Source organism: Pseudopipra pipra, chromosome 5 (assembly GCF_036250125.1).
Source record: "Pseudopipra pipra isolate bDixPip1 chromosome 5, bDixPip1.hap1, whole genome shotgun sequence".
Taxonomy (NCBI): domain Eukaryota; kingdom Metazoa; phylum Chordata; class Aves; order Passeriformes; family Pipridae; genus Pseudopipra; species Pseudopipra pipra.
In genome coordinates this window covers 64,432,975-64,451,159 of record NC_087553.1, presented here as the reverse complement: position 1 = coordinate 64,451,159, position 18,185 = coordinate 64,432,975, and the positions used below count along the sequence as shown (strand labels likewise).

The 18,185-nt window shown below is 43.3% G+C and overlaps 1 protein-coding gene across 16 annotated transcripts in view; it reads left to right on the top strand.

Annotated features, from left to right (window-relative positions):
• Positions 1-1,189: 1,189 nt before the first annotated feature.
• MAGI2 (membrane associated guanylate kinase, WW and PDZ domain containing 2) overlaps positions 1,190-18,185 on the top strand; it is a 722,252-nt gene continuing 705,256 nt past the window's right edge. For 8 of the 16 annotated variants that reach the window (XM_064656389.1, XM_064656380.1, XM_064656392.1 and 5 more), the window contains exon 1: positions 1,194-1,771. In XM_064656389.1, coding sequence (XP_064512459.1) covers positions 1,471-1,771 — 301 coding nt within the window. In that variant the 5' untranslated portion in view covers positions 1,194-1,470. Of the gene's footprint in view, positions 1,772-18,185 lie in introns of all 16 variants that reach the window. The other 8 variants (XM_064656384.1, XM_064656381.1, XM_064656383.1 and 5 more) reach the window with 4 other exon arrangements.

Sequence of the window (18,185 nt, the reverse complement as noted above, 5' to 3'; positions counted from 1 at the left end):
TGAGCTTCACATAAAGACATACCAATTGCTACACTACACTGCTCACACACACGTGTGAGGCATATGACAGAACTAATTAAAGGAGTGAGCTGAGTATCACCTGCTGATCAGTGCATCCAAGTTCTCAGGCTGAGGGAAGCTCTGCAGGTTGGAGTGTCGCTCTTTGGCTACTAAGGTCATTTGGGGTTTGAAGCCAAGTAGCAGAAGGCAGAGTGGTGAACACCTGGGAGGTGACTGTCAGTAGATTTTATAGGAAGAACTGCCACCCCTCCCATTGTTATACCCTCTTCAGGTGTAGCACCCACCTGAACTATCAGCTCTGGCTTCCTGCAGCCACAGCAACTCAATGCCCATGAACAACTCAATAAACTGAGCGTGAAACCTCCGAGCGGAGTGAAGTTACTCTGCAAACGCCCGTAACACAGTGATCCTCGAAGCCAACAGCTGCCGCTTGGTTCTGCAGCCACCGCCCGAAGCCCTGCTGCCTCCGGTCCTTCCTGGCCACGAGCAGAGCTTCTGGACCGCACACCTTCCTCCGCTCCTTCTCGGGCAGCTCCCCCATCCCCGCGGGGCACGGATGCGGTGCCCCCGCGGTGGTTCCAGGCGCTGCTGGTCCCCTCGCCGCTGCAGTGGGGGCTCGGCTCGCCCGGTGCGGGACTCGCTGGCCGGGGGTCAGTGCGGGGCTCGGCTCGCCCGGTGCGGGACTCGCTGGCCGGGGGTCAGTGCGGGGCTCGGCTCGCCCGGAGCGGGGCTCGCTGGCCGGGGGTCAGTGCGGGGCTCGGCTCGCCCGGAGCGGGGCTCGCTGGCCGGGGGTCAGTGCGGGGCTCGGCTCGCCCGGAGCGGGGCTCGCTGGCCGGGGGTCAGTGTGGGGCTCGGCTCGCCCGGAACGGGGCTCGCTGGCCGGGGGGGCAGCGCCATCGCTCCCCCGGGCGCCCCCTCTCGGCCGGGGCCGGGCGGGGGTCGCCGCTCTCCCTCCCTCTCCCAGGGCGCCCTCGCCCCCCCGCCCGGGCCGCTCTCCGCCTTCTGCCGGCCGTGCCAGGCAGCCTCTCTCTCGGCCTTCACTACCGGGTCAGGCGAGGCGGGAGCGGAGAGGCAGCGCCCGCCTCGCTCCACCACCGACATCGACACCCCTCCTCCTCCTCCTCCTTCTCCTCCCCGCGCCGCGGCCGTCCCCTCCCTCCCTCCCTCCCTCCCTCCTCCCCGCTGCCAGTTTCTCTACAACTAGTACATCCACGCGCAGGGTCCGGCCGCCGCGGCTGCCATGGATATCAGCTAAAGCCGGGCGGAGCGGGCACAGAGGCGCTCCCCGACCCAGCTCGCAGTCCCGCGGGGCCGCAACAGCGGCGGCCGCTCCCGCCCGCCCCGAGCCTGCCCGGAGGAGCCCGGCTGCCCCGGGGAGGGGGGCAGAGAGGGAGGGAGGGAAGAAGCACGGACCGCAGGGAGGGAGTCGGGCAGAGCATCCCCACGGCAATGTCCAAGGGCTTGAAGAAGAAAAGCCACTGGACGAGCAGAGTCCACGAGATCGTGATCGTCAGGAACCCGGAGGGACAGCTGGGCTTCGAGCTGAAGGGGGGCGCCGAGAACGGGCAGTTCCCCTACCTGGGGGAGGTGAAGCCCGGCAAGGTGGCCTATGAGGGCGGCAGCAAGTTGGTGCCGGAGGAGCTGCTGCTGGAGGTGAACGAGACCCCCGTGGCCGGGCTCACCATCAGGGATGTGCTGGCCGTGATCAAGCACTGCAAGGACCCCATCCGCCTCAAGTGCGTCAAACAAGGTAAGGCGGACACGGCTCCCCCCTCCCCCTTTGCCCACCCCCTTGGGGGCCGGGGCAGGTCTGGGGGAGCTTGGGGGGGAGTAACTTTGTTGCTGCAGTTTGACTTTCCCCCTCCCCGCCGGAGCCGCCCCCTCTCCGGTCGCGGGGGGAGGATGCGAGCGGCGCTGCGCGGTACCCGCAGCCGGGCGAATTAAATGTGCGTCAGTGACAGCGCTTCGCCATGCCGGGGGGGGACGGACGGGGGGCGGCGGCGGCACCCCCTGCAGCCCCTGTCTCACGGGGACGGGGAACCGCCCGACACGGCCCCGGCCGCCCCTCCGACTGCTGCTGCCGAGGGCGCTGTCGGTGGGGCCGGAGCGGCCGCCGGGCTCAGCTGCGGAGCGGGGCTTGCCCTTGGCTTCGCCTCGCCCCGGCCGCCTCGGCGTGGGGTCAGGGGCTGCCGCCGCTCGCCGGGTTCCCTGGTGGCACCCAGGGATGGCTTCAGCATCTCTTAAGTGTCATTAGCGGAAAAGTCATTCATTTGATCCCTGGTGAAAGCGATCGCTAATCCCAGGGAGCGGGAAGCTCAGAGCCGAGTGGGAGGACAGGCAGAAAGAAACTTTTGGGAGAGAACGGCTACTCTTGCCTCCCTTCTGTGTGTGTTTATTTTTGAAGTACTCTAAAAGGTTAATGCATTTCCAGGAAAGTCAGTAAAGACGCCACAGATGCTGTTTACATGTTTGTTTCTGTCCTCTTTAAACTGTGCTGAGTTGAGCTCTCTGCAGCCGAACGCTCATGAGGAGGTTTCTGCTACCCCAGCAGCATTGCTGGAGTACAGGAGCTGCTCTGGGAACCGAGTCTGTAGGTGCTCCTCGGCCATGGGTGGTGCAGCGGCTGTAGGCGTATCGCTGAAGTACGCATTCCAGCCGGGCAGCGAGCCCAGCCATTGAAAACTTGGGAATTTCTGCGGTGGGAAGTTTTTAGATGCCATACATCAGAGGCGCTTGTGCTCTGCAACTGTAGCCATCAGCCTGTGCTCAGAGGACACAGAGGAGAGTCCCTCTGACTTTAGGTATAATTTAATAATTGGCGGTTTATTGTTAAAAGCATAATTTGTGATACTTCTGAATGCTTGAAGAATATGACAATTATTATTTTATCCAAACATGACAGAACCAGTAAAAAGAATTTGACTTCCACTCAGGTCTTCAGAACGTACTTTATGATATATTCTGTTATCTCATGAGGTCAAACCTCTAAATACAGATATGGTCTGGGATTTTTCTATTTGTCCTTATGGGTAAGTTGTGCAATGTGCTGTAGATCATATCTTGACAGTCAGGCAATGCAGGGAGACACAATAGTTCATGTGATAATGTGAAGATTAGAAAAGAGTATAATGGATTCTGTCTTGTCAGTATATTGCCATCTCTGGGCACCTTAGCACCAGGAAACCTACTCTGTAGTTTCTTCTTTTTGTTAATAATTGTAGTGTGAGTGGTCTTACTGTAACAGGATTCAAAGAGAAGCAGCAGTGGAAGTGTCAAGAAGATAAGGGTAGAATTGTCTGTTATTTAAATTCTTACTTTTTTTTTTTCAGAAATCTTATAGATGCTTTACAGTAAGGCAAATTTAAGGTTACTTTAAGTTACTATATGAAACAGTCTCTGTCCCACCTCCTCACTGTTTTTCTAATATTTCTCTTTAAGTCAAAGCAACCACCAGTGATTCATTAATGTGTGCACCCTTAATAAAGTTACCTGTCATATGTGAATTAGGGACATTAGTCAGGCCTTTAGTTTGGGAATTAGTGCAAGTTTCTGAATGAGACATAAAGGATGAATTCTGAATTTCACCTAATTTTAAATATTTATGTCTGTATCTACATACATCTGAGGAATTTTGGTTACAATTTTGATGCAAGTTCTCAAAGCACTGGCCAGATGACTGCGTGTTTGGAAATAACAGTTCGGCATAGATTCTTGGATTGAGAAAGACTTCCTGGCTGGAAGTCTTTCTTGTGCACCATCTTCCTTTACTTTGCCAAAGGGAGAGGCCTTCTGGATCCAACTTTCTATTTAAAAAAAAAAAGTCAATGGTTTTTGCATTTTACTACCTGACTCCTCCTTCAAGCGTAAGCCAGTGTAGTCCCTCCACCCCTTGGTGACAAAGCACAGGCAGCAGGAATCTGCTCTACAGTAACATTACTATTCCCTAACAGTACTTTGCAGCAGTGTGTAGGAGAGAAAAGGCTGGGTAATAAAATTTTTATGTGTTTTTGTAACTTTTGTTCTCTCTTTAATTATAAAGCACCTTTAGTGTGCTGGAACAAGGTTAATGACTCCATTATCATTGTTTCCGCATAATTTATCAATGATATCTCTGTCAATTAGAGTAGCATGACCTTGAATGCACCATGTGACTGTAGCTGCTTCTTCAATGCTGCCTAGGAATGAAGTCAGAGAGAGAACTGTGGAGGTAGGACACGACTATTTATAATGCAATCCTTAAGAGACTGTGAGTATTTCTCTTGTTTGAAAGTTTTGACAATTCAGCACTGAAAATTCACTTGTAGGTGAAATCAGGGAATGGCTGATTCAATTTACAGGAATTAGCTTAGCTGTTTTGTAGTACAGAAAATAAAGGTGCTTTCATGATTTTTCATTATGTTGTGTTTGATTAAATACCCTCTCTTCAAAATAATTAAATACGTCATTGTTTATCACATTACCGGGCAAAATACTCCTTTTAAAAAGTCTGATAAAATATTGCTGTTTTATGTTAGCTGAACATCTTGAGTTAAAAAACCAAACATATAATGTAGGAGTTGCTGTGTAGCATTAGGAGGAGTAAACTTCATGAAAAACTGTTTTGTAGTTCCATGATGTGATCCAACATGAACTCTCCTAAGTGTGACACCTACTAAGTAAGGTTTTATTGCAGGAAATTATGACTGTAAGAACCATTATTATTATTTAACCTTAATTGTAAGAGTTCACAAAGAAGTGTTCCTTGGAGACTATTTCCTGTTTGGTATTTTTTTGTTAGTTTTTTGTTGTGGTTTTTTGTTTGTTTTTTTTGTTTGTTTGGTTGGTTGGTTGGTTGTTTTTTTTGGTGAGCCACTTATTGTGCTACTATTGGCAGAACCCCAGAGGTTCTGCTGAAACACGTGGAGTGAAATCTTGGTCCAACTGAAGTCAATGGTAAAGCTGTCCTTGACATCAAATAAAGAAGGCAGGATTTCCTCTGCAAAGTCCCATGCTTTTTTAAATATATCCCTTCCAATGGGAGAATTTTATAGGGCAATTAGATTGGTTGGGCATATTGCAAATGTTCATTATGATCTTCTGCTCTCTCCGATGAAGAGAAGAACCTTACACTGCTGTTTCTTAAAGGAATACTTCTGAATTTCAAATGTGTTTGTTTTTACAGGCTGAACAGTTTGGATTAAGTACTGTCGTCTTCCCACAGATGCGTAGTTGTAAAAGTAGCAATGTGTTAAGGACAGGCATCTTTATTTGGATAAGTAATCACATGGGGAAGAGTCATGTGGGGAGCAATGTCGTCTCCAGTTCCATTCTCTGTTCATCACTGCTGTCTCAGATCCACAGTATGTTTCTTCATTAATTCTCATCAGTGGGCGACACAGGTCCATGATGTGCACACACTCCCTCCTTGAAGGGTTGCAGAAACAGCCCACTCAGTTGTACTGCATAAACCAGGATCTTTATTCTTTGTAGAGTTATAAACTTCCACAGATACCCTCAGCAGAATCCCAATGAACAGTCTGAAAACATGGATTTCAGAACTCAGGAGCATTGCAACAGGTTTTGCCCTGGAGCTGCTGCCTGATACATCTCCTTCTCAAGGAAAATGGTTTGGATGTACTATGTAACCAGGTGATCTGACAAACTAAACAATTTAATTTACTTTTAGAAGTATTTAATGGTATGACCACATGAAATACGAATAACATTGATACTTTGTGTGGACACTTTCTAATGTCTCAGATTTGACTCTAAATAATCAGACTTTAGGCTTCAACCCATAACACTTTAGCTCCTTATGCAAAAAGGCATTTAGTACACATAATGTAAGGAGGAACTTAAAACCAGTTTAATTTTCTCAATCCAATCATTTACTTAATAGTAAGCATATGCTAAAATGTTTTGCTGACTTGGGCATATTTTCAAGTGTCTTCCCAGTCAGGAGAAGATTTGGAGCCTCATTAGGATGGATACAAGAGCAGCCAAGTTTGGGCAGACTGCAGGCCTGCATCCTCCACATCTTATTCCTGGTAGCTGCGACAGTGGTTTCCCAGTGAAGACTAAAAGGTCAGGAGGGTACTGTCCCAGCACTCATTGATTTGTGAGTAAGGGATTTAGTAGCCTTGTAGTGTTTTTTCTTAATGGGTTCATCCGTAAACTTTTCAATTAAAACCTCGCTTAATTTTTTTTCTTTAAAAGTCTGTGACAAGCCTTTTGACAGAGAAATACGGGAATGCTGTGGTTTTCCACAGTTTTTGCCTGCACATGTAAATACCATGTCAGCTAGTTAAAATGTTAGTATTTTGCTACAGACTTTTTCATACACATATTCCTATGTATAGTTGTATTTTAAATGAATTTCTTTGGTTATTTAAAGTCATAAATAATTCTCTTCTATGTTCATTAAAACACTCTATGCATACAGATTGTCTTTTGATAGTTTTTATCCCTGGGTGTCAATATATACTATCTCTCATGATGGGAAAGTTGGGTAAAATTATCTTTGTGAGAAGAACAGTATTTTGCAATTGAAGAAAGCAGCATGATTTTCCAGATTAAAAATATCATAAGGGTTTTGCAAAAAACAAACCCAGAGAACTCTGAAAACCTGCATGGTTGTACTTCTGCTGTATAATGCATATATAGTATTTGAAGCTAAACTGTACTTCAGACCTGTTTCTTTTTCCTAATTTTTGCTCCTTATAATTTTCCTAACTCTTGAAATTAAATTCAGATTTCTTTTTTTACCATTACTTTATGCCATTCTTCTGCTTGTCCATCTTAATTTAAAGACCGTTGAAGCTGACTTCTGACTCGTGTAGCTTGCGTTTTCTTCTTCAGCTCTTCCAGAGAGCTTGTGATGTTTCATGTCAGGAACTCTGTGTTCACTGGCAGTAGAATTATGTTCATCAGTCTTTTTACTTCTCTGAGAATTACAAATGTGCCATTAAAGGATGGGGCCATGACGTGGTTAGTGCATCATTTCCTTGAAGAAATTAAATGATTGAGAGTGCTCTGCTTGGTTCTGTTGAGTCGCATATGGTAAAGTTGATTTCACATTAACGCTTGTCCATCTGTTGATACTGTTGACATCAAAGGAAAGTATTGGTGTGAGGGGGTAGAATTGTGTCTGACTTATTTTATGCATCCTATAACCTCACCTGCATTAATTCAGCATTTCATGAAAGATATGAATTCTGAACTTTTGCTTTCACTGTTCTTGATCTTCTCCTTGCTCCTTATAGATGAGGAGCTCCTTTCATGACATGAAGGAGTTGATAAATTATTCATCTTCATATTTTGTATACAAGAAGTAGTGTATACACGGAAAAAGTGCTCCTTCAGAGGGGATTTATGGGAGGAGGTGGTCACAACTGTGATTTAGAAAGGGTGATGGAGAGGAAAGTGCTGCAATAGTTACAGAAGCAGATGTTTCTTGTTCTCTTCCTCGTGGTGGTGTAAACAAATAAAATCCTAAACTTTTTTTTACTGGGGAGCATCAAGGCAAAGGTCAAAGAACATAGTGCTATTGCTTGACTGTGCTAACATTCTGGAGTCATTTTTTTCTTAAATACATAGGTGTTTATAAATATGTGAGTATACATGTATATCTGGGTTGTTTTTGGTTTTTTTTTTTTGAGACCGGTAGGAATTATTATCTGTAGGTTGAGAGTGTGTAAGAATTTGTGCAGTGTTGCTACAGTACTACTCTAGAATGCTTTTGATATGAGTTTTGATGCATGATAGTTACATTGAACCCATTCAATCTGTTGTCCAAGAATGGCTCATGATTCTGCAGCAGAAAATAAAATGATCATAAACTTTGTAATACGATTGACAAGATGCCTACCCATGCAGGCACAGTCTAGAGTGCGGGGTTGGAAGGTATTGATTTCAGTAGCAAAGTGCCTGTCATTGGGTTTTGTTGTTGAATGTCATTGCAGTGCTGGCCTTAACTGAATTTTCTAAAGTCACAGGGGCTGTGATCCCAACAGTATCTCTTCAGCACACCTAATTTGTTACAAATCAGCTTTTTTCCAAACTCATCTATCCAGTAAGAAGGTGTTATAGTTTTCTGGCCATTTTTACAGCTTTCTAACTGTAGGCTGAAACTACTCAATGGAAAGTTGAATGGCAGACAGAAGCAAGAGAAAAGGAAGATGCTAAAAGGCTTTAGGAGAAAAGGAAGATGTGAAAGGGCTTTAACAGAAAATATTTAGTGTTCCTAAACTGGATTTAAAATCCTTGTTGGTAATTGATAATCTCTAAAACAGTATTTACGGTTTGAATGTTCTTTTAATATTAACCTAAAAAGTCTCATTTATTCACACCTCCTGTCCATAATTTGGAGTCTTCACTAGAAGCTGAGCTGAAAGAAGGCTGTTGTTTGTGTGTATCTGCCATGTATTTATCCTTTCTACGGTGTGTAAATGAACTACAAATGCATTATTCCTGAACTCTTAGCACATGCAGATTGCTAGAATCCAGACGCTAATCAAAAGGTATGTTGCTGTCAACACAACACTACCAGGTGTCTTCTCATTCTTATATATGTTATGATTAGTAATATATGAATAATGCTGTTTCACTCTGCTTATCAGCTTCAGATGTTTCTCCTGGATGTCTTTGATTATTTCCAAAATGCATGAATTCAAGACAAAAGAAAGTAAGACAAGGAAAAAAATGGAGAAAATAAATTTGTGCAAAAGTCCCAGGAAAAAAAATTAGAGATTATTAAAGTACAATATTGCTGGTTTTAGAAATCACGTGTTCTGTTGTATTCAAGAGAAATGTACAGCCCTGAGGAGATTCTCCAGCACAGGAAACCTGTATTTCCTATGTCTGTCTTAGTTTCTCAATATATGCTGAAATCTAGAATCATTTAGGTTGGAAAAGACCTTTGTGGTGGACTGCCACTAAACGATGTCCCTAAGCACGACATCTCCAGGGCTGGTGACTCAACCTTTTCCCTGGGCAGTTTGACAATGCTTTCAGAAAAGAAATTATTCCTAATATCCAGTCTAAATCACGTGACCCTGTGGTGCAACTTGAGCCTATTTACTCTTGTCCTATTGCTTGTTACTTGAGAGTAGAGATGAACTCGCATTTTGCTATAACCTCCTTTCAAATAGTTGTTGAAAGCAATAAGGTTTCCCCTCAGCCTCCTTTTCTCCAGGCTGAACAACCCCAGTTCTGTCAGCTGCTCCTCATCAGACTTGTGCTCCGGACCCTTCACCAGCTCCGTTGCCCTTCTCTGGACACACTCCAGTACCTCAGTGTCCTTTCTGTAGCAAGGGGCCCAAAACTGAACACAGGATCGAGGTGTGGCCTCACCAAGGCCGAGCACGGGGGGATGATCACTGCCCTGGTCCTTATGGCCACACTGTTGTTGATTCAAGCCAGGATTCCATTGGTCACTTGGCCATGTGGGCACATGCTGGCTCATGTTTAGCTGGATGTTGAACAGCACCTGCAGGGCCTTTTCTTCTGGGCACCTTTTTGGCCGCTTTGCCCTCAGGCTGTAGCGCTTCATGGGATTGTTGTGACCCAAGTCACTTGGCCATGTTGAACCTCACACAATTGGTCATGGCCCATTGAACCAGCCTGTCCAGATCCCTCTGCAGAGACTTCCTGCCCTTCAGGAGATGAATGCTCTTGCCCAACTCCGTATTGTCTCCAAAGTGACTGAGAGTGTCCATGATCCCCTCATCCAGAGCCTTGATAAAGATATTAAGCAGACTTGGCCCCAATACTGAGTCCTGGGGAACCCCACTAGTGACCGGCTGCCAGCTGGATGTAACTTCATGCACCACAACTCTCTGGGCCTGGCCATCCAGCCAGTTTTTTATCCAGCAAACAGTGCACCCATCTAAGCTGTGACCATCCAGTTTCTCCAGGAGAATGCTCGTCAAAAGCTATCCCTCTAAAATACCCACAATTAACTCATTCCAAAGGGAAAAATAGCATTCCCACTTCTTCGTCTGAAAGCACGAGTTGTTCTTAATGCATCTGTTTCTTTCCCAAGTTCTCACAAAGCTTGTGAAACAAGTTTCTTTAAGAAACTGCTTAAAGTGGTGCTGCCTGAGAAGGGAGGGAGAAAAATATTTGTATAGGATGACTTTCATATATGTGTGACCTTCCTACAGAAATGATGATTTACCAGGTAGTGTTTAGTTACCACCCAGCCAGAACCATGTGCTGTGTCCCTTTGCTGCTGAGATAGCACCTTGACCTCCCTGGCTCACTTTCTGCATCCTTCTTCTCTGGTACTGAAACAGTTATGGTGTCATTGACCTTCAGAAGCAGTGCCGGACCATAAACACTTAAGTCATGACTGAGCTTTTCGTTTCAGATCTCTCACCTTGGGAAGCAAGGGCAAGAGTTCAGGGGTTCAAGACTATGTGAAAATGGAATTAAAAAGAAAGCGTACATGTGTTTTATGGTTTTTAGACAAGACAAATTGGCTGTGTCTGCTACCACAGAAAATCCATAGATGAAGTAATGCCTCCTTAGATTTCTATATAACATTTTTCTGACTCTTGAACCATCCTTGGTTCAGATCAGTGTACCTCATGGAGCTCCTCCATACACCTTCTTTACAAACCATGGAACCCTATCTGCCACCAATGTCTTTCTTTTTTGCCTGCTCCACAGCTTTTGTGCTACTGAAGCATCTTCCTGTGTCCCTGGAATTCACCTTGAACCTTTCAAGTAGTGTGTCTTTTAGGCCTGGCATTAGCAGCAACTAGTTTATTCTGCCTGTAAGATAAATCTACCCTCTGTGCTCGAGTTTGCTTCAGAAAGCATGCAGAAACTTGTTTTGACACAAAATTTTGGCATTCCATGATTCCAGATCATGCCTGTTCTGATGGGAGAAAGCCTGGTAATAACAATCTCCCATTGTCCGTGGTCTGGGAGATACGTGACACAGCCTTGACAACATATGGTAGTTGCTGAAGCCAGTGATGGCAGTCATTTCATTGAATTATCTAGAATTATTAAATGGTTCACAGAGTTCCCAGATTACCACGCTGGGGGCCAGGGTTTTCCTTTGGAAGTCTATTAGGTCAGATGCTGAGGACAAAATTAAGATCACTCACTCTCTGCAGTCATAGCGAGTTTGTTTGTTTTTAAAACCTCAGAAAAAATATTGTGTCCTCAGTATGCAGGGAAAAAAAGGAAAAAACCATAGAAATAGATTTCATCATTATGAGTAGTGCTGATGCATAGCAGAACAACTGGAAAATAATAGTAGGAGTATAATGGGCAAAATTTTCTACACTGTATACTAGCAAGTGAATTGTGTAGCTGTGTTAATGTAACATTAGTATTCTAGAGTGGAAATTCTTCCTGCAAACAGGTACAAGCTGTCTTTTATTACTTATCTGTTTAATCTTGGTATCTTTGTATCTCACATTGTCCTTGCATTTGTCAGAATGAAATGTGTGATACGATTTGTGAAATTGCACATTTTACGGTGCTTTTTGTAATATAAAAAAAAAATCTTTCAGTTTGGTTTCCTTCTTGCCAATCATGAATTAATCTGCATATTTCTAATAAAATATAGCCATTTCATAAAGCAACACCTAACTTGTCCTGCAGAAGCTGAGAGGAAACAAAAGTAGGGCATCAGGCTCATTCCAGGCCATCCATTTCACATGTAAGCTCTTATAACACACACTTTTCTTTTTGCTTAAAATTAGACTGAAAACTGAGGAATGGTCCTATTTGTACCCCATATGAGTTATACTGAATAGTTTCTATCATGTTACGTTCACATGCCTGGTGCTTTAATATGAAATGAAATGGCTGTGTTAGTTTCTGTTATTTCCTTACTAAGTCCTTCTTTGTGCTAAATCTGCATTAATAAATGTCACATAAGCCTCTCACACACTTCCAAAATTGTATGTTAGTACAAACAAGGATTAATCCCATTATATTTTAATTCTCTGTCCTTGTTTTTTTTATAGGAACAGCATTTTATATTTCAAAGTGTTGCAGAGTCCTCCTGCAAGTTTAATAAGCTAATGGAGCACGTAGGTGCTCCCATCATGGAATCCTCATGGAGTGGGAAAGGCAGCAGCTGCTCAACTCTTGTATCAGACTGAGGGAGGAGGTGAACACTTCTTCAGTTTAAACTATTGAGTACTTTGGTTACGTAAAGTGTAATTACCCCCCAGTTTTCCTGCACAGCCACTACACTACTTATTTGCAAAACTCTCCTTGAAGCTCAGGTCTGCTGAGATGCCTACTCTGCTCTTAATGGTATTAGGTGGTGTACTGTGACACCTTCATTATGTTACAGTCATTACATACATTGTGTGTGTATATGTATATAATAGAGTAATTGGTTTTGCTGGTATTTCTGATTTCTCTTTCCATGTGGGTTTGTTATATCTGCCTGTTATCTCATGCATAAAGTCTGAAAACTTGTGGTGAGAGAAACTACCATCTTGTAACAATTAGCACGACAATTTCAAGTCGTGAGTCTCTCCATTCTGTGGCAATGTAAGGAAGTGTCCACATTAGAGTCTAACATAATGACTTTCTTGGTAATAGTTATTGGAAATATTCTGTCTCATTTTAACATAGGATCTGTAACTCAAATTAGTCGTATTTCAGTCTTGGTGATAGAAGCTGGAAGGTGAATAAAAGTTGAGCAATGTTTTTAGATTTAAGAGGATATACCTAGTTATTACTAATGTGGAGCTTCTCTTATTGGTAACACTGGTCTGTTGTCTCATGGTCTTTCTATTGCAGCTACTGCTAGTGAAGCCTATCCAAAAAACTTCAGTTATACTGTGTACACAGAATAAATTTCCTGAAGAATTTAGCTTTTCATTTTCTCTGCTTGATTATATGTGGAAGAAGATTTCTGCCCTATAAACTTCTAGAAGAATTACTGGAATTTCTGATAAGCCAGTAAAAAGCTTTTTCAAAACTCACTCTGTTTGGTCATTTTCCAGTAAAAAGAGCATAAAAGATTTCAGGAAAAGAATGCATCATGGTGCTGGAGGTTTTGTTGGGAAAATAAAGTAAAATCAAGATGTTGGGTTTGCTTAATTGAAAGTCAGTAAACAAAATATTAATTAAAAGGTCTTCTGGATTCATATTTATGTTGAGTATTTATGTTATGCCTGTGATACTTATGTACTGAAATACTCGTCAGAACAGATGAACCCATAAAATTTAAAAATGCCTCCTTTAAATATGTGTGAAATAGTGTAGGGGCTTGTGTACATTTAATATGACTTGCAGAAGTGTAACAGCTGCTTTGCTTTGATAGGCATTCAAGTCTGTGCATGTGCTTTAAGGATAATAAAATTAATGTTTCTGAGTGTAAAAGTTGGAGAAACTGAAGATTTTTTTTTCGTATCTGAGAAAGCACCTCCTGCATGTTACTAGATTAGTACCAGTTGCTTCTAGAAAAGTAGCAAATCCAGTTGGGACCCGATGATGTTCTTTTGGGTCAATATTAAGTAGATTTCTAGTAAGTAATAAGCAACTTTGTCACCAATTGTTGTAGGAACTGGTTTCAGTGAGCTGCAGAATTCCTCCCTCTTAATCTGAACATTGCTGTCCAGCTAGTGAAGAGGATGAGACATTAAAACAGAAGTCTTCACTTGTATCCCTTTAGACATTAATATTACTCTTGTTATTAGACTATCTGAATAGCTTTCAGATACTAAAAATCATTTACGAAAAGAGCTTATTCAGACTCCCCCAACAGGGAGTTATCCTTGATGTCCTCAGCTACTTCTGTGATTTCACTGTGAGGAAGGAAGCTGGCACTGCATAAAACTTCCTTGCATCTTTGGTCTCCTGACCTGAGCTATAGGATATGGTTCTTAAAAACTCTTGGGAAATTGCTGAGTTTCACAATCACAATGATTATATTTTCATCCTGTGTGCTGTCCTTTTATGGTTCTGTTTGTTTCTCTTTTTTGTAATGTTATTTAAAGCTTCGCAAGCTTTTTAGGAAGAAATGGTGTTTCTAAATATATATAGTTTATCCTTAGAACTTGTACTGTATTTCTGCAAGTAATGGCTTAGTTTTTTCATTTTATTCTTTAAAAAATTAATCTCTTACAGCATGAATGTTATTATTAGTCAATCAAGACAACTGAAATAAGATCCCACGGTGACAGGTACTACAAACTGGCAGTGAAAAACAGTCACTGCCCCAAAGGGTTTATGAAGGCTAATTAGCCACAGCAGATAGGTAGGAAAAGACAGAACCACACAGTGGTGAAGTGACTTGCCAGAAATCTCAGATCAGTCAATAACAGAGTGAAGAACACAGCAATGTAGTTTAAAAGTCTGTGCAAGTGGTGCTGCATCCAAGTAAAGGCACACCACAAAAAAACGCTCTCAATGAGGGGTTCAATGAGGATTTCTATTGATTGCTTGAGTAAAATATTTTTGTAGGTATTTGTTTTATATTCCATGACTCCTTGTAAAGCAGAAGCTTTGTTAATAACAAAGCACAAGCATGCACAGGTCTCTGCAGATGAGAGTGTGATGGAGTGTTGTCTTCTAAAATAAAATGCGTTTCAGAAATGTATTCAAAGTGGTAAAGTATAGGAAACCAAAGTAATATACATTTATGTATTTTAATGAGATGTTTATGTTTGTTTGCAGTGCTAATTGGACATGTAGGTACATCATTCACACTGTATAAGGCATTCATTAAAATTCTTCTGACCTGTTAAAGCCACTGCCTGACAAGAGGCAAATTATAAATAATTCGTATGGGGTTTCTTTGGGGGTATTTGTTCCCCCAGCCACCCCCATTGTCTTTTTGTTTTAAAACCCTACTAATTTGTTTTGGAAATATGAAAAGTCCTACAAAATGTTACCATGACTAAAGTTTGGTTTGTGGAGTGACATGAACAAAACAGTAATTAAGAACCCAGTGGGAACCGCTAACTTTTCACCATGGTGGGAGACTTCAGATTGGCTTCCTCTGGATATGGCTTCTTTCAGAGCCCAGGTGTTGCTACCTTTTGACCCAAACTGGGTGGGTGTATTGGCATAATCCTAGATTTAGCCCAACTTGCAAGAAGTTAGGGCTAAGGTCTAGAGTTGTCTGATGACATCCCTCCAAATTACTGAGGAATCATGGAGAAGTGAGCCTGTCCTGATGTTTTGAGGACACCTGGTCATCCCAGGCAGGGCTCCCTTATGTCTGTGGCAGTGATGGTTACACCAAAGGTTATGCTTTGTGGCTCTGTGCTTTTGACCCTCTGTGGAGAGCTGTTGGTGCCTCTGTGCTTTCACCTCCTCTTTGGCATTGGTTTTTCATTTCTCACTGAAAACTCTTTGCTCCCACTCCCCTTGGAGAGGCTGGTACAAAGGAATACCTTGCTTGTTCTGCTGGAGTACGTTTCATTATCTAAAAGGTCTCTGTGTTCTCCTCTTTCAGTGCTGGGGGCCAGTGTGGATTTAAAGCAGCAATCAGTGAGAGGTCAGGGCAGGATTTTGCCTTGCACAAGCAACATGACTTAGGTCTTGCTGAACACACCCTTCTTTTTCAGGAGAAAGGGTTGTATGACACTAAGGGTGACGTCTAGCCGAGGTTCTGCAATTCTTTTTTAATCCCTTTCTATGTACCACAGTACTTCTAGATCTTTTAAATAGAGCTGACACAAGCTAGTGCAGCCCATCCTGGATATCTGACCTGTTGAAAGTACTCATGTCTCCTTTTGACAGCCAGGTAGTCCTGTTTGATATACAGCACCTTTCATTATGCAGTTAGTCTGATAGGACTTTGGTCCTGAAGTTGATCATGAGCACACTGTTGCCCTGTTTGCAATATTAATTCATCATGGCTTTTTACAGGTGCAATCATTGGTAGATCTGAGGACAAAGGAAACCCTGAAAAGCTGATGTCTCCAGTTGATGAGCAGGGGCAGCTGGTTCACAGTGCATAGTGATACTATGCAACAATTTGGTGCAGAAAATGTGTAATGTTCTCTGTGGCCAGTATCACCAGGGGATTGGTGAGGTGAGATAGACTTGGCTCAGGCACCAGACTTAACAGTCCAAGAAAAGGTGTACTTGATGGAATAGCACTGGCATCATTCGCCTCCCAGGACCATCACCACCTCTTCGCTGTCCTCAGGTCAGCCAGGTGTTCAGGCTGTTCAGGCATACCAGGTGTCCTCATAGCAGGAGGTGAAAACAGCTGTGTTTGAAGGGTGCTGGGTGATTCTGCACTGTAGAATACTGATTTTTTTCTTGTGCATGTGTGTGTGTCTCCCACTGTTATCAGTAGGATGGGGTAGGTGAAGATGCACAGATTGCTGGGCCCAGCCACATCCCAAAACAGATGACTGAGTAGTGGATAGCTGTCTGGGAAATACAGAACTTGAGCTTGCCCTCTGGGAATGTTGTGTGGGGCACCATAAAGCTGTCCCTGAAGACAAACTTACAAGCAGGTGACCTGGATGGGCTCATAATCTGACTTGGAGACCGTCCTGTGGAGCAGGTCTATATAATAATATCCTTGGTGCAAGACTACACTTGGGTAGGAATTCCTCAACTAATATTTGAAAGATTCCCTTCTTTCTCCATTTTATTTTTTAAAAGCACAAAATGAAACCAAATGCCAACCAAGTGCTCCCTGCTGCTTTGCCTGGCCACAGGTTACACACGATGAAAAGTGTCCTATCTACTCAATCACCAATTAGTTGCAGCTCTCCAGTTCCTATTCAGACGCCTTTCTAGCAAGAGACGACCCCATCTCATCATGTTTATCTTTTAAGATCTGATGGATCACAGAATTAGTGTGGCATTGATCTGAATCAAAAGTTTATGCACATGTTTATTTACGTTTTGCCTAAAAACAGTGCTGTGTGTCACTTCTGAGAAGCCATTTCTGATCAAATCCAGGAGCAGCCAAGCCTCTGTGTGTCTATAGCCATTCTTATTTCCCCCCCCCTGTGGCTGGTAGCTACAGATACTACTGTCTCTTGAAACAGCCTGCAGTTAAGAAAGGTGAACCTGCAGTGTATGATTTACACAGGAGGTTTTCAGAGGGGCAGCAGAATAAAGAGGGGAAAAAAACCCAACCAAGATGTTTCACCCCCATCGGCAAATCAAGGATCCCTCTTTATACTTTAATTTTTTTATTTTTGTTTTTCTCTTATGAAGAGCATATCTGTTGAACTCACAGTAATTATTTTGTAAATCAGATGGTAACATTTTATTATAATGTATAGATGACTTTACAAATACCAGATTTTTTCTGCCCTTTTTTTCTCCCTTGCTACCCTAACCAGCACACTGCAAGGGCTGTGTGCTCAGAATGCTTTGAATTGTATGTAAATCATATCTTCAAAAATAAAAGGGACCTGTAGCAGAGAGGCTCCATCTTTAACACCTGAGGGTATTTTACACATCTGGGATTTTGTATAAGAAATAAAGAAACCCCTGGAGAGGAATTTTTTGCAAGGGCTTGTAGTGATGACGTTGACAAGGAGTAACAGCTTCAGACTGAAAGAGGACAGGTTTAGATGAGATATGAGGAGGAACTTCTTTACTGTGAAGGTGCTGAGGCACTGGAACAGGTTGCCCAGAGAAGCTGTCGATGCCCCATCCTTGGAAGTGTTCAAGGCCAGGTTGGATGGGGCTCTGAGCAACGTGGTGTAGTGGAAGGCGTCCCTGCCCGTGGAAGGGGGGTCGGAACTAGATGATCTTTGAAGTCCCTTCCAACTCATGCTATTCTATGATTAACAATATTATAGGTCATATAACTTTAGAATTTGGCTTTGAAGGGCTATAAACTGCAGATTTCTGAGAGAACCTAAATTGCAGGTGTTCTGTAGCTTTCAGGGTCAGGTACACATTTCTTAAAATATCTGAGCCAAATGGAGCTTCCCATGCAGAGCAGCCCAGCAACTGGCCCAGCTGGAAGTGGTTGTCATCCCCCATAATGCTTCTAGAGCCTGCTGGGGCCTGCTCCTGCTTCCCATAGAAGCAGTTGATTTCCAGTGCCATCCCAAAACAAACAATAGCTTCTGACTGCTCCAGCCCAGGGATGGTCATAACTACTTCCACCTGGTTTTTTTCATTAGTCAGCTTTCAGATCTTCCTTCTGCTTATTTTCCTTCAAAAAAAATTTGTCTGTTAACAGTCAACTGGGCATCATGTTTGCTTGCAAAACA